Source organism: Brassica oleracea, chromosome C8 (assembly GCF_000695525.1).
Source record: "Brassica oleracea var. oleracea cultivar TO1000 chromosome C8, BOL, whole genome shotgun sequence".
Classification (NCBI taxonomy): Eukaryota; Viridiplantae; Streptophyta; class Magnoliopsida; order Brassicales; family Brassicaceae; genus Brassica; species Brassica oleracea.
In genome coordinates this window covers 24,183,901-24,198,057 of record NC_027755.1, presented here as the reverse complement: position 1 = coordinate 24,198,057, position 14,157 = coordinate 24,183,901, and the positions used below count along the sequence as shown (strand labels likewise).

The 14,157-nt window shown below is 38.5% G+C and overlaps 2 protein-coding genes and 1 non-coding gene across 3 annotated transcripts; all 3 read left to right on the top strand.

The window, feature by feature from the left end:
• Positions 1 to 3,432: 3,432 nt before the first annotated feature.
• Positions 3,433 to 3,505, top strand: TRNAV-AAC. The gene has a single exon. It is a non-coding gene; the product is annotated as a tRNA-Val (tRNA).
• Positions 3,506 to 6,172: 2,667 nt separating this feature from the next.
• On the top strand, positions 6,173 to 7,279 carry LOC106311195. Its single transcript, XM_013748416.1, has 3 exons — positions 6,173 to 6,319; positions 6,406 to 6,738; positions 6,820 to 7,279. Exons 1-3 carry the CDS (start codon positions 6,211 to 6,213, stop codon positions 7,068 to 7,070), a joined length of 693 nt encoding a protein of 230 aa, XP_013603870.1. The 5' UTR covers positions 6,173 to 6,210; the 3' UTR covers positions 7,071 to 7,279.
• A 4,775-nt stretch (positions 7,280 to 12,054) lies between these two features.
• LOC106309007 lies at positions 12,055 to 12,540 on the top strand. Its single transcript, XM_013746098.1, has one exon. It carries the CDS (start codon positions 12,055 to 12,057, stop codon positions 12,538 to 12,540), a length of 486 nt encoding a protein of 161 aa, XP_013601552.1.
• The last annotated feature ends 1,617 nt before the right edge of the window (positions 12,541 to 14,157 follow it).

Here is a 14,157-nt window from a genome sequence, read left to right as displayed (position 1 = left end):
GTCCTGGAACCCCCTGCACAGGAACCTGAGGAATATGCATCTGCGGCGGTGGATCCTATTGTGGTGGGATCTGCTGCGGTGGAATCTCTTGCGGTGGAATCTGCTGACCAGCAGCCAACTGACGGGCAACTTCCTGTGCTGCTACACGAGCAGCTTCTTGTGCAGCTACACGAGCAACTTCCTGGGTAACCTGTTGAATAGCAGTCTGAGCAGCTTGGGTAGCTGCCTGCTGAACTATCTGCATGAGCGCAGCCTGGTCAAATTGTGGGGCTGCATGCTACACACCCTCTGGCTGAACACCCCCTGCAGCACCCTGCTCATCCACAACTTTACGAGCATCAGCTCTGACCCTAACGGTGTGAGTACGCTTACCTCCTCTTTTTGGCGGCATCTGAATAGAGAATGGACGACACGATTAATTTGTGTTAAATCGGAACACTATCGATTACTGAAAAATAACCGAACAGAAAGGTGCTATACTTTTTTTTTTGTAAAATTGCCAACCCCATAAATATTTTGAAATCGTCAAAAACCGATTAAAACAAAGTCCCACAAATCGCCGTCTCGGGTCGGAGCCGGGACGGAACCCCGCACTGATACCAAATTATAATACCCGTACTCTCCAAAATAAAATAATAAATAATAATCTTGAAATCTCTATTTATTAATCCTGATAAATCGTCTCAAAATACCATAGACCCGACAAATAGCCATAATTCCAAATAATGAAATAAATCTTGAAAACACTATAAAAACATTAAAAAAAACCGCAAATCTGAAATAGAAAGAAATAAACGCCCAAAAGCACCAATCCGATAGCAATCACTCATGTTCGTCAGTTTCACCTGAAAGGGGGAGAAAGGAGGGGTGAGTAACAGAGGAGTCACTCAGTGAGGTATGAGATGCTAAACCGCAAACCACTGACTCAGTACATAGCACTACGACTATGTAGGCCTAGCTCTAGCATGAAACAAACACGACACCTAATGTGCCACACATAACAACCAATGCGCTTATAGTACATAGCTATTCATTGCACCCCGCATTCTCCTCTTACGGATATAGATATATAAATTTTTATGTATAAGAAAAGTATGTGTAGTACAGAAGTGCTTCCCTGTACTCCCACATTCTCCTCATACACAATGCTACGTAATATAGAAGTGCTTCCCCATACTCCCGCAGCTCATGCGTGGTACAGAAGTGCTTCCCTGTACGCCCCGTAATCTCAACACAAACAATTGCCACGTAGTTTAGAAGTGTTTCCATGTACTCCCGCAGCTCATACGTAGTACAAAAGTGCTTCCCTGTACGCCCCGTAATCTCCACACAAATAGGCCGATACAGAAGTACTTCCATGTATCCGTCTAACCAACCCATACTATAAGTATACTTATATATAAGTGTCTTTAACATCAAACAAATCAATCAACAGTTGAATCATCTAATTCCCTATCTTCGGTTTAGACAAAGAATAAAATAAAAACAAACAAGACTCCAGTTAGACTCGATTCACAGAGACGGAACATGTTTTGAAACTAAACTTTCCATAATAGTAGCACTAAACTAGCACGGGATTAAACGGAATAACCCTCACCTTAGCCACTGGATGAAATGGACAACGGAGGATACGGTTAACTGCGACACGAGAACTAATAGCTTAGATCCATAAGAAACTTTCCTAAAACAATAGATTTAGGGTTTCCAAATTAGAAGACTAGGTTTATGATTTTCGGATTTGAACAGAGTTGATACCCGAAATTAAAATGGCCATAACTTCCTAACTGTACCTCAGTTTTTCGATCTGAAGAATGATCTGGAAAGCTGACAACGATAACTCTCCAAAGGTATCTCGCTCGTTTTCTAAGTCAGTCGGGATAAACAGGAAAACGCTTATGAAGTTGACTGTTCGTGGATTCGCTCTGCAGAGATCAGTCCCAAATAAACAACCATAACATTTAAACCGAAATTCCAAATGATGATCCGCTTTCTGCTATAGGTAGATCTGTGAGTTTAGAATTTACCATGAAAATATGACGTCAAAATTCTTTGATTTGATAATCCGTTCCTGACTTTCTCCAATACTGGTCTCAGATGTGTTATGCAGAAATATCCCTTGGTAAAACACACATAACTTTTAGAATACAAATACAAATCCGATTGGAGATTCGCTTTCTATAACACGTAGAGAAAAGAGTTGGCTACGTACTCCCAGAAGATGATGGTCTATGATGGTCGTTGGACCAACTAATGGAGGGAGAAACATGAAGATGGCTTGAGGTGGCTAATGAAGAAGATGATGGTGATGAAAGATGGCTGCGTTCTAGTTCACGTTTTAGGTTTTAAGAATAAAGAAATACTTATAATTAATATATAAGCATGTCTGTTTTACTAAACCATTAAGGAGAAATTATTTTCAGATTGGTTTAGTCTAAATAAATAATCAAACCAAATTTTAATTATGGTTTGTTAAAACCGGGTCGTTACACTAAGTTTTCTAACCGGGAAGACGGGAAGCCAAGTTTGCTTTGTTCATCTGCAGCAGAGTTAAGATTCTATACAATAAATATTCCCACAATACCAATAACTTGCATTAGAAAACTTCATGTAGTGATCTTTCCCTCAAGCACATAGAAACATACCCTTAGAACATGACTGATCTCGAAGGAGATCATACATTTGTTGGTCATGAGTTGTTTTGCTTGGAAAAGACAAAGGCAAAAGAGAGCCAAACATACCCTCACTCTTAAGTCTGAGTTCTTCATCCCAAAAAAAGAAAGATATTCTTCGGCGTACGTCCTTAGGCAACGAGGAACCTTTATAAAACTTAACAGTTTCTTCTTCTGTGCGTGTTCCCAAAGAAAGAATAGACATAACAAAAGAGATTGTAAAGGCAAAAAAGTTTGTATTCACCTGATGACCCAACTTGAGCCTGACACTCACTAAGATCCCCTTATAAATTCCAATAACGTCACCCTTGCGGCAACAAAGAAGGCGTATTTCTCTTTATCAGCAACAGGAACAACGGTTGACATATTTGATTTAGCAGTCTGTCTTTGATCTCGAGGAATAGCAATGAGCCATAGAGAGTCTAAGTGGACTCACCACCACACTTGCTTGGTTTTGACGGATTTTGAAGGCACGTAGAAGCATTGACTCCATGGGGATTTTGGAACTGACGTAGCTAGATGTCCTCTAATGAAATGTAAGAACGCGCATGAGAGAGAGGTAGTTCATTACAGTTTGTTAGTTACTCCCACACACTGAGATGTAAAAGCACGCTACTTTAGTTAGTAACTAAAAGAGAGATGAGATATAAAACGATTATTTATGAAAATCAACAGTTCCGTTGGGGTATTCATCAGTTTACTGTCTACAGTTAAAAAACCTAAAAACAATTGTTTTTTATTTTGTGCATCCGTATCTGCATAAGGTTTCGTGGTGTAGTTGGTTATCACGTCAGTCTAACACACTAAGGTCTCCGGTTCGATTCCGGGCGAAGCTATTTATTTATTTTTTCCTATCCCAAAAGACTTAATGGGCCTATCTATAAGCCCCCTCCTGCTTTAAAACAACAATGGATTCCATGTCAATATTAATTAATTTCATCATTCATGCGATCGTACAAACTGAATTTTCATCTTCAAATACGAAGGATTAATTTATATAGGACTAATTTTGTCTTCAACATGATCTTTGTTACTCTTAAAACACACATCAATTCCACAAAATTCATATCACTTATAAAACATGCTTGCAGTTTTTCTATAGCAGAGTTTGTTTCTAAAAGAAGTTGGGTTTTGAGTTTAGCATTCTGAATAGTTTACATGTTCCAGTCGATAATTAACCTGAGAGACCTGGTAAAAAGCGGCAAGACCGCACTGTCTTGCCAATAACAGGGTGTCTGCCTGAATTTCAGATCCATGGAAGTCAAGAAATCTCTAATCTGCTTATAAAGAAAAGCAGATTCTAGGCATATACAACAACAAGCGAACACGAGAATCTTTAATACATAAGAAAAAAGAAACAAATGAGAGAGTCAAAGGATGCCAAGAAAAAAAAAAGAATGAGAGAGTAAATGCATATAGAAGCAAATCAAATTAATTATACCTACCTTTTCTACCAAAGAGACATTGAAATTGGTAATAGTATCCATAGTTTATGCTTGACAATTTTAACATATATTTTGAAAGTTAAATAACAGATATTTAGTAATGGGACTTAATTCAATTTGTTATTTCTAATGTTTGGAATTGTGTTAAAGACATTATCGGTTTTTAATTTCCGGTTGGTAAATTGAGTGTCGTGAGCAGTTGATGACATTTCAGTCACAATCACTTTCTATTGGTAATCAAATTTGCATGTGTTTACATGATCATTTCAAGCAAACATAATGCAATCAGTTACGTATGGTAGGGTTTCGTTAGTTGCTACATTAAGGAGATCTATCAATTATGTGTGAATACTGTATACATACTTCAAGTTTCAACGTAAGAAACCGAAACTGATCCATCTTGAACACCACCAAACTTTTGGTGGATCATGAACGATTCAGCAAAAGTTCATGTATATAAAAAGAGGTTCATGTATATATCTATTTATGGCAAAAATATATGGGACTCATCTTGAGAAAATTGAAAAACTAACCAAAAACCCATGTGAAAATCTATAGGAATGTCTAACGAGGAACTTTACTGGAACTGGATCTCAAACCAAAAATGGGTCCTATCTAAGATTCTTTTTTTTTAAATGTCTAGAATCTTCCCCAAGGAAAAAACTAAAACTAGTTAGCTCACAAAATGTTTTGGTGTGTTTTAAATTTATAGTCATTTAATGGTAATTAAATCTATATGTATTCTTTGATCAAAAAAAAAAATATATCTGTATTCTTCTAGTTACAGTGTTACTACTTACTACTTTCTATATTTTAATATATGTAGTGATAAAATCTAATTTTAGATATTATTTCAATACCTATTTCAATTCAGTTTAATTTATATGGTGAGTTCATTGTTTTGTTATTTGAAAAAGTAAGAAACAGTGTTAATTAATGGATATTCATAAGTACCTAAACTTAGTAGGTTGATTGATCTGAATATTTTGATATAATTTATTTCATGATACACATTAGTCAAAACTTTTCTCCGTTCATTGAATTTGTAACAACTATTAAGTATGGTTCCAATTAATTGCTATGTTAAGCAGAAGAAAAGAGTTAACACTCTTTCTATATTCTTCATTTTTAAGAAAAAACTATTTTCCGAGACTCATGAAGTTGTGATATGAACAAATCCGTTTTATTGTTATTGTCATTTCTTGTTAAGAGACAAATTAATGAGCACAAATTCTCATCTCCGGTGGAACATCGCTTTCACTGACGACTCATACAAAAAGCATATGATACATACATCCCATTACAAATGTTATTTTCGTCAAAAGTAACAGACTTATCTTGATTAGAAATCAAACAAAACAAACTAAAACCCTAACTTTTTTAGAAAAAATGTCTGTTACCACAAGATATGTAGTAACAAGTGCCTACTTCATAATATTTAAAAGTTATATTATTTTGTGAAAGAATATATTATATAATTTTAAGAATCCAAATATATAAATTTATAGGATATTTATATATTGAAATCAAATGTCTCCAAATCATTTCAAAAATTATATCCTAGTCTATTTAGCAGCTATTATCAAGTATATATACCATAAATAAAAAAAAAAAAATATTCTGTAATTCAACTATTGCTAAATTGTTTTGATAAAACAATAGATCCCTGGTTAGAAATTAGTCAATTAATTATGACGCTAATGACTTGGAGTGGTTAGTAAAAACTTTTTAATTTTTTTCACACTGACATCAGTTAGTCGTTTTTATATTGTAATGTAGTAAAAGAGAATCAATTACAGCGTAAATTACTTCGCTTGGGTAGAGTTAATTTGGCCTGTCTAGTTACCTTATTTTCCATGTGCCAAATGAATATTAACTGAGTGTCAGTAAATTTTAAATGATGAAGCCTTTGTTTATAAATAGAAAGATTCGATATGGTGAAAAAAGTTATATGAGTGGGCTTAGGTTAAAAAACTAGATGAGGCAATTTGCATCGAACGATCTCTCTCTATATAGACACATATTCATCGAGAGTGGATTATAATCAAACCCACAAAACATTTACTTCATATTTTCTTCTTAAAGAGAGAGAGATAATGGCAACGTACAAATCTTCTGGGAAGCTTGACCTAGAATCTCCGGCAGTCGAATTCATTGAACACTTAACCAGAAAGAAAAATCATGTTTCATTCTTTTTTGCTGCTGGTAAAATGATCATCTCTTCCAACTTTCATTTCATGTCTCTTGATCATCAATCAAAACCCTTAATTAATTGCTATGTTTCACTGTAGTGGACTTGAGGTTCGAAGTCGAGCCGAAGGATTCGGAGACAAGAGCAGTGACCATGAGCATACATGGGAACCTCACGGAAAGCTACAAAACGATCAAAGCAACATTCACCGTCGCTCCTGGGGAAGACATGACAGCTAGCTGCCTGGCGTACACCTTTGAGTTCGAGAAGATTAGCCATAACATCGAAGATAAAAAGATCGTTGAATCTCTGCTCACGTACATCAGTTTAAGCGATGTCAGCTACAAGAGGAAATTTAAGCATAACTCCATTGACACTGGGTATCCGGCTGAAAAATACTTTAAAGATTTCGTCAACGCATTTGAAAATGATGGTAAACTTTTATACTTTGATTTATGTCATTTAATTCATATTTACAGATCCAAACCCTAACTTTTTTATGTTCACCAAAAAGATGAGGTGGAGATGGGTGGTGTCGATTGGCAGAAAAGGACATTTACGGTGAGTTTCATCAGCGCTCCTTCCATGATGGAAAATTTCGAGACGATCAAAGTAACCATCACTATTATTCCGAAGAAAGAAGGTAGCCGCGTGAAATGGAGCATCGAGGTCGAGAAGATTGATGATGACACCCAAGAACCAGACTCGTTCCTCTTCATAGCCTGTTCTATCCGTGAGACCATCCAGAGCAAGTTTGGTAACTAAATGCTATAAATCGGAAGGTTCATCTACATATAGGACGGTCTAAATAAAGTGGCACTTATATCATTTATATGTCTACTACGTTTGCATTATATGCATAAATTTCTTATAACAGTTGGTATTGGGAATGTATGGACCTCGTAGTCGTAATGCTCTAAGAATAATATATCTATTTGCATAGTCTTGTTGGACTGGTGATTATAATATATCGAAAAGGCTAATTTAACAATCCGCATTTCGTCACTGAGATATATGCTACTCACACATTGATTAAGATTCTGAAAATTATGAGAAAGAAATTCTTAAACTGAACGCTTAGGGTCAAATGCAGATAGAAGCCAATTATCGTATACTGGCAAATTAAATTATACATACTTTTTAACCGAAGAGACATTGATAATTTGGTAGTAGCTATTATCTGTAATCTTTTGATGATAAATAACAAATAATTTTAAAGTTAAGTAATAGTTACTAGTTAGTAACAAGACTTTCAATTAAATTTGTTATTATATAATGTATGGAAGATTGAAAAATCACGCGCCTCACGCGCCTAAAAAAAAATCCTCCCAAACTGAGGTCGACTTCTTTTCTTCTCAACCGTCGCTCTCAGCGGCGACGGTCCCTCCCCACCGCCATGGCCAAGAAAAAAAACCCCCAAAAAGTCCCTCCCCAGCCACAACTCTCCGTCCCCCAAAAAATCCTCTGTTCAACCGAAGGTCTCTGTTCCTCCTATTGAAGATCCGGTGCCTGCACTCGATGCAGCCGCTGTGCTTGTTTTGCCAAGCGCTTCTCTTGGAAACTCAGACTGTGAAGTCACGCCATCCCCGTCCCTGCCTGCAGAGCTTGATGTTCAACAAGGTTCGGTCTCGGACGCGGATCCCCCAATTTCTCAAACCCTAGCTACAGTGTCTTGCGATGTCCCTGTAGCAAAAGAGGGTATCACCGTCCTCGTTGCTCCAACTAGTGCGGGAAAATTTTCAAATGTCTCCACCTCTGATTCTGAGCAGCCAGAACCTCCAGCCCCCTCTTCTGAGCAGGCAACCATCTACACTTCTGCTCCCAAGCAGTCAGAAGCACCGTCATCCTCTTCTGCTTCTGAGCAGACAAAGGCTCCGTCCTCCTCTCCTGAGCAGGCTAAGTCACCGGCGGAAATCTGGAAAGGATTTGTCAAACCCACGCAAATCAAACTCCAACCGAAAGAAACACCATTTCTCTTGGAATCTGGAGAGGCGTGTGTTACCATCCCGAACTCTGTGGTGGAGAAAAACAAGAAAGCATGGGACTGTTTCATTCTGGGTCAGTTCTATGAAGACGCTCCCGCTCGAGGTGATGTCCACGCTATAGCAAATGGTATATGGAGCAAGCAGAGAAGGGACATTTCAGTATCAAAAATGGAAGGGAACGCCTTCCTCTTTCGTGTACCTTGCCCTAATGCTCGGCGCATGATTCTCAGCCAAAACTTTTGGCAATTTGATGGCCAAACAATGTTTGTTGCCAAATGGGCTTCGGGCTTGCAGCAGATTAAACCGGAACTTGAAATGGTGCCTGTGTGGCTTGAATTCACTGGTGCTCCGCTTAAGTTCTTTAACAGTGATGCTCTTCAAGAGATTGTAGGCATAGTGGGCCACCCGGTCTGCTTACATCCAACAACATTGAATCTAACGAACATTGAAGTTGCGAAAGTCTACACAGTCATCAACCCAAGGAAGCCTATTCCTGAATTTGTCAATGCTAGATTTGAGAATGGTGATACAAGGAGAATTGGAGTAACGAGCCCTTGGCTGCCTTCCCAATGCTCCTTTTGCAAAAATCTAGGTCACACCATCTCCCGCTGTAAAGCTGTTCCAAGGACATGTGCTGCTTGTAACTCAGTTAGGCATACTACTGAAAACTGTCTGAGAGGTCTTAACCTGCCTCCAAAGGATAAAGGGAAGGCGCCTATAAAAAGTCTGCTGCCTATTGTTCCTCAGAACAAGAAAGCGTATACTCCCGAGCAGGTCTATAGGGAAGTGTGGAAGTCAGCTTCAGTTCCTACTCATTCTGTATTAGCTCGGGATTCCGTAACAAATACATCGGCTGTAGCTGAAGTGGCTGGCGCTAAAGCAGGACCTCTTTTGATTTCAAATGATGGGATTACGGTCAATCCAGTTCATGATCTGAGTAAAGGTCAGCTCTACGTCGACCTCTCGGGATCCCCTGGTTTCTCTCTCATCTCCCCAACATCCTCTGGTGAGTCATCTTCGGAGATGGACTCTATCTCTGATGATGAAGATAACCCGGATGATAACCATGATGATTTCATCGATGTCATATCTAAGCGGTCTAAGAGGCAAGCGAGGGATAAGGAGAAGGCAAGAGCAAGGGTTAGAGGCCCTCAAATCCTCTAAAGTTTACCAATTTTTATGGATATTTTTTGTTGGAACATAAGAAGTTTCAATGATTCTGTAAAGCGGAGAGGTTTTAGAAAATGGTTCAAAAAACAAAAACCTATATTCGGAGGTCTCATCGAGACGCATGTACAGCCGGCTAAAGCGACGACTATAGTATCTCGTACGCTCCCGGGTTGGTCTTTTGCAAATAATTATGAGTTCTCGGATCTCGGGAAGATATGGCTTCTATGGCACCCTTCGGTCCATGTTACTGTCATCTCGAAATCTCTTCAAGTCATCACTTCTCGGGTTAAACTTCCATCATTCAACTCTGAGTTTATTGTCTCTGTGGTATATGGATCTAACTGCACAATTGAAAAACGTCAATTATGGTTGGAGATTGAAGCCATAGCGAACAATCCTGCAATTTCGTGTCTCCCTAGGCTCATTTTGGGCGATTTTAATGAAATCATAGCGACATCTGAGCATTCTAACGAAGCAAAACATTGTCATAACGAGAGGAATGCGTGCATTTAGGGAATGCTTAACCCACTGCGATCTCTCTGATCTTCCCTTCCGTGGAAATTCCTTTACTTGGACAAATAAGCATGTCTCTAAGAAGCTAGACAGGATTTTGGTCCATGATATGTGGCTACAATCCTTCCCTGATTCGCTTGCTGTATTTGGTAAACTTGGAGTTTCTGATCACACTCCCTCGTGTCTGTTCATGGATCAACTTAGGCCTAAGCAGAAGTGTCCTTTTAAGTTCTTTGCGCACCTAAACCAACACCCGGAGTTTGCTGATATCATAAGAGGTTGTTGGCATGGATTCTCTTTCGCTGGCTCTCGCCAGCTATCTATCTCCAGGAAACTCAAAGAGCTTAAACCAATCATCAGATCTTTCGCTAAAGAAAACTTCTCAAATCTGGAGAAACGGGTGGAGGAGGCCTTTGAATCTCTCACTCTATGCCAACATCTCACTCTTACAGCTCCCTCTCACTCTGCTGCTATAGCAGAACAGGAAGCACACCGTAAGTGGTTGGTCCTAGCTACAGCCGGAGGCTCATTTCTCAGACAACGGTCAAAAATTCAATGCACGGCTTTTGGAGATGCAAACACAGCTTTTTACCACATGTCTATAAGGACTCGAAGGGATCAAAACCAAATTGATTTCTTCTTTGATTCTAATGATGCGATCATTGACTATCTTGAAGGCATTAAAGCTCATGTTGTCTCTTACTTCAGTTCGCTTCTGGGTGGCACAGATACTCTCACTTCATCTTCGCCCCAAATCATCTCAGATCTTGTCCCATTCAGATATTCTCCAGAATCTGTCAGTGTGCTAAGTTCCCCTTTCACCGCTTCAGATATTCAGGAGGCCTTCCTCTCCCTTCTAAAGAGCAAAGCTCCAGGCCCAGATGGTTACCCTGGAGAATTCTTTCAAGCCAATTGGGCTGCTGTGGGAAAGGATATGATCGATGGTGTGAATGAATTTTTCACCTCAGGATGCCTTCTTCAGCAATGGAACGTAACTATCATCTCTCTAGTGCCGAAAAAGATAAATCCCTCGCATATTTCTGATTTCCGTCCGATATCTTGCTGCAACTCTGTTTACAAGGTCATTTCTAAGCTTCTTGCTAATAGACTAAAAACGGGGCTGCCGCAGATTATATCGAATGTCCAATCGGCTTTCATCCCAGGCAGATTACTTGTGGAGAATGTGCTCCTTGCTACTGAATTGGTTCAAGGCTACAATTGGAAATCCATATCGAAGCGATGTATGCTTAAAGTTGATCTCAAAAAGGCCTTCGATACTGTGAATTGGGATTTTATATTGAATACTCTTGAAGCCGTGGGTTTTCCTCCTTATTTTCGTCACCTGATTCAGCAATGCATCACAACTAACCGATTTTATGTGGCTATCAATGGTGAGTTTTGTGGATATTTCAAGGGAACTAAAGGGCTTAGGCAAGGCGATCCACTATCTCCTTATCTTTCTGTACTGTGCATTGAGGTATTCTCACAGCTCCTAAACTCTAAATATGTTGACGGATCTATTGGTCACCATCCCAATGCGGTAAACCCGTGTGTCTCCTCCTGGTCTAACAGAGCTCTCTCATATGCTGGGAGAAGGCAATTAATATCTTCCGTTATCTATGGTACTGTCAATTTTTGGATCTCTGCATTTATCCTTCCCAAGGGTTGCCTGAAACGCATCCAAAGTCTGTGTTCTATGTTTCTATGGAGTGGAAGGATTTCTGGTCCGATCCAATACAAAGTTGCTTGGGAAACTGTTTACCTCCCCAAGAAAGAGGGTGGTCTAGGCCTGCGTGATTTTGGTCTTTGAAACAAAACGCTATGTCTAAAATTGATGTGGCTGCTTTTTGTAAGTGGCTCTTCTCTTTGGGCAATCTGGATGAAGTCGAATAGGATAAAAGAGGATAATGTTTGGAGTTGTGATGTGGACAAAGTAAAATCTTGGACATGGCGTTTTCTCCTCCACCTGCGGTCCTTGGCTTCTCGATTCATAAGGGAGAAAGTTGGTAATGGTCATTTGATCAGCTTCTGGTGGGATGTCTGGACGCCATACGGTAAGCTCATTGAATACTTTGGTCTTGATGGACCACGGGAGCTGTGTTCCCCTTCAAGCTTCCATCGCCAACGCTTGCAACTTGGATGGTTGGCTCTTACGTGGGGCAAGGTCACCTGCTGCTGAGACACTTCAAATATACCTTACTACAGTTCCTCTGCCTTCACTTATATCTGGAAACGACTCTTATGTCTGGCTTGTCAATGACTCTGCATTGGATAATTATTCAGCAAAGCTAACCTGGGAAGCCTTACGTCACAGGGCTCCGCTTCAGCAATGGTCCTCTTATGTCTGGTTCAAAGGTGAAATCCCTAGACACTCTTCCAATATGTGGCTAGCTCAGCTCGACAGGCTACCCACAAGAGCCCGTCTCTCCAAATGGGGCACCAATATTCCAACTTCTTCCTGCCTTCGTAATACCTACATTGAAGACAGAGAACACCTCTTCTTTCGCTGCGATTGGAGTGCTGATCTTTGGACATTTGTCTGCGAAGAATGGGATACTCATTTGTAGGATTCCACACATAGTCTTCTCTGACTGGCTAAGTTTACGTGACAGTGTGGCTCCTAGGCTACTCAAACATTTAATAGCCTCAGCAACTATCTACTCTATTTGGTCTGAGAGGAACAAGCGATATCATGATAACATCTCATCTTCTCCAGCTACCATTTTCAAGTTACTTGATCGTTTCATTAGAGATGCAATCCTGTCGAAGAGAAATCAGAAACAGGGCTGGGGTCTAATGCAGCATTGGCTATCTAGAGAGTAATGTCTTTTGCTCTTCTTTTATTATGCTTTACCTTGTTTTTATTCTTTTTTGCCAAGGTAAACCATAACTGATTGTAATAAGTTACAAACTCTACCCGTTTTAATGGAATTCACATATTTGGCAACAAAAAAATATATATAATGTATGGAATGGTGTTCAGGGCATTGGAAATAAATTAGCATTGGCATGTTGAGTGGCGTTAGCAGTTACTGATATTTTCCATTAGTTACTTTCAATATATCATCAAAATCGCATGTCTTTACAATATCATTTTTAGTAACAAAATGCAACCAGTTACGTAAGGTTCTAATTTTGCTACATTAAGGAGATGTAATCAATTAAGTCTAGAAACTGATTTATACATATTTTTCAACGTACCGACCTGCAACTATTCCATCTTCAAGAAAAAGAAACTTTTGGTGAATCATAAGGTGGAATAGTTGCAGGTTCAACTCTAAATTTCCATTATATTAACCTGTAATTTAGACAAAAGGATCTCCAACACCTGAACATTCACTAGTCAAACCATTTAAAGTTCATATCTAACTTTCCTTGGGATAAACTTTGGTTACGTTCATATTCACCGGCCATATTTTCAAATGATGTAATTAAGTACGTAAAACAACTTATTGATTGGAGTTAATTGATACAGTAGGCAATTAAATCAGTTTGGAGTTATATGAATGGGTAAAACAAAATGCTTATCTTTTGGTTAAATTTAGAAAAAGTACACATACAGAATAAAAAAAAGTTAGATGTGTGAAGATATATTAGGTAAAGTTAGTTATGTAATTGTTTGTAACTTTCTTTCTATACACAACCACATTCATTGAGAATCGTGGGTGGGTGTTAGGTAAATTAATTAATTTAATTGTTTATAAAAATAACAAAAATGGAAATTTTTGATGCAGTCTCTTTGTGATTATTATAATAAAATAAATTAGAAAAAGATGAAACCGTTTCTTTTTTGATAACTATCTCAATTTTTCTTTATTTTACCTTTTTAGTTACAAAACAAAATCTATCAATATTATATTTGTGAAATATCTTTGAATGTGTATCTAGTATCTATCTACCAATGCTATTGCTTTTATAAACCCACACAACATAAATTTAACTAAAAACTATTAGCTGGAGGATGTCGGAGCATCCACAATGGTGATACCCATTGTGGAGTCCTTAAGAATAAATTTTTTTTTTTTTTACGTCTCTTTGCATTGTTTATGCAAAGCAGCATAACTCGTAGCTCTCACAGGAAGGTACTGCAAACAAATAATGTAAAGACACATAATAGATTAAACTATTTATTTTACTAACTAAATTGACTCACAATTTTGTCTTCTTTTAGATTAGAAGCAGTG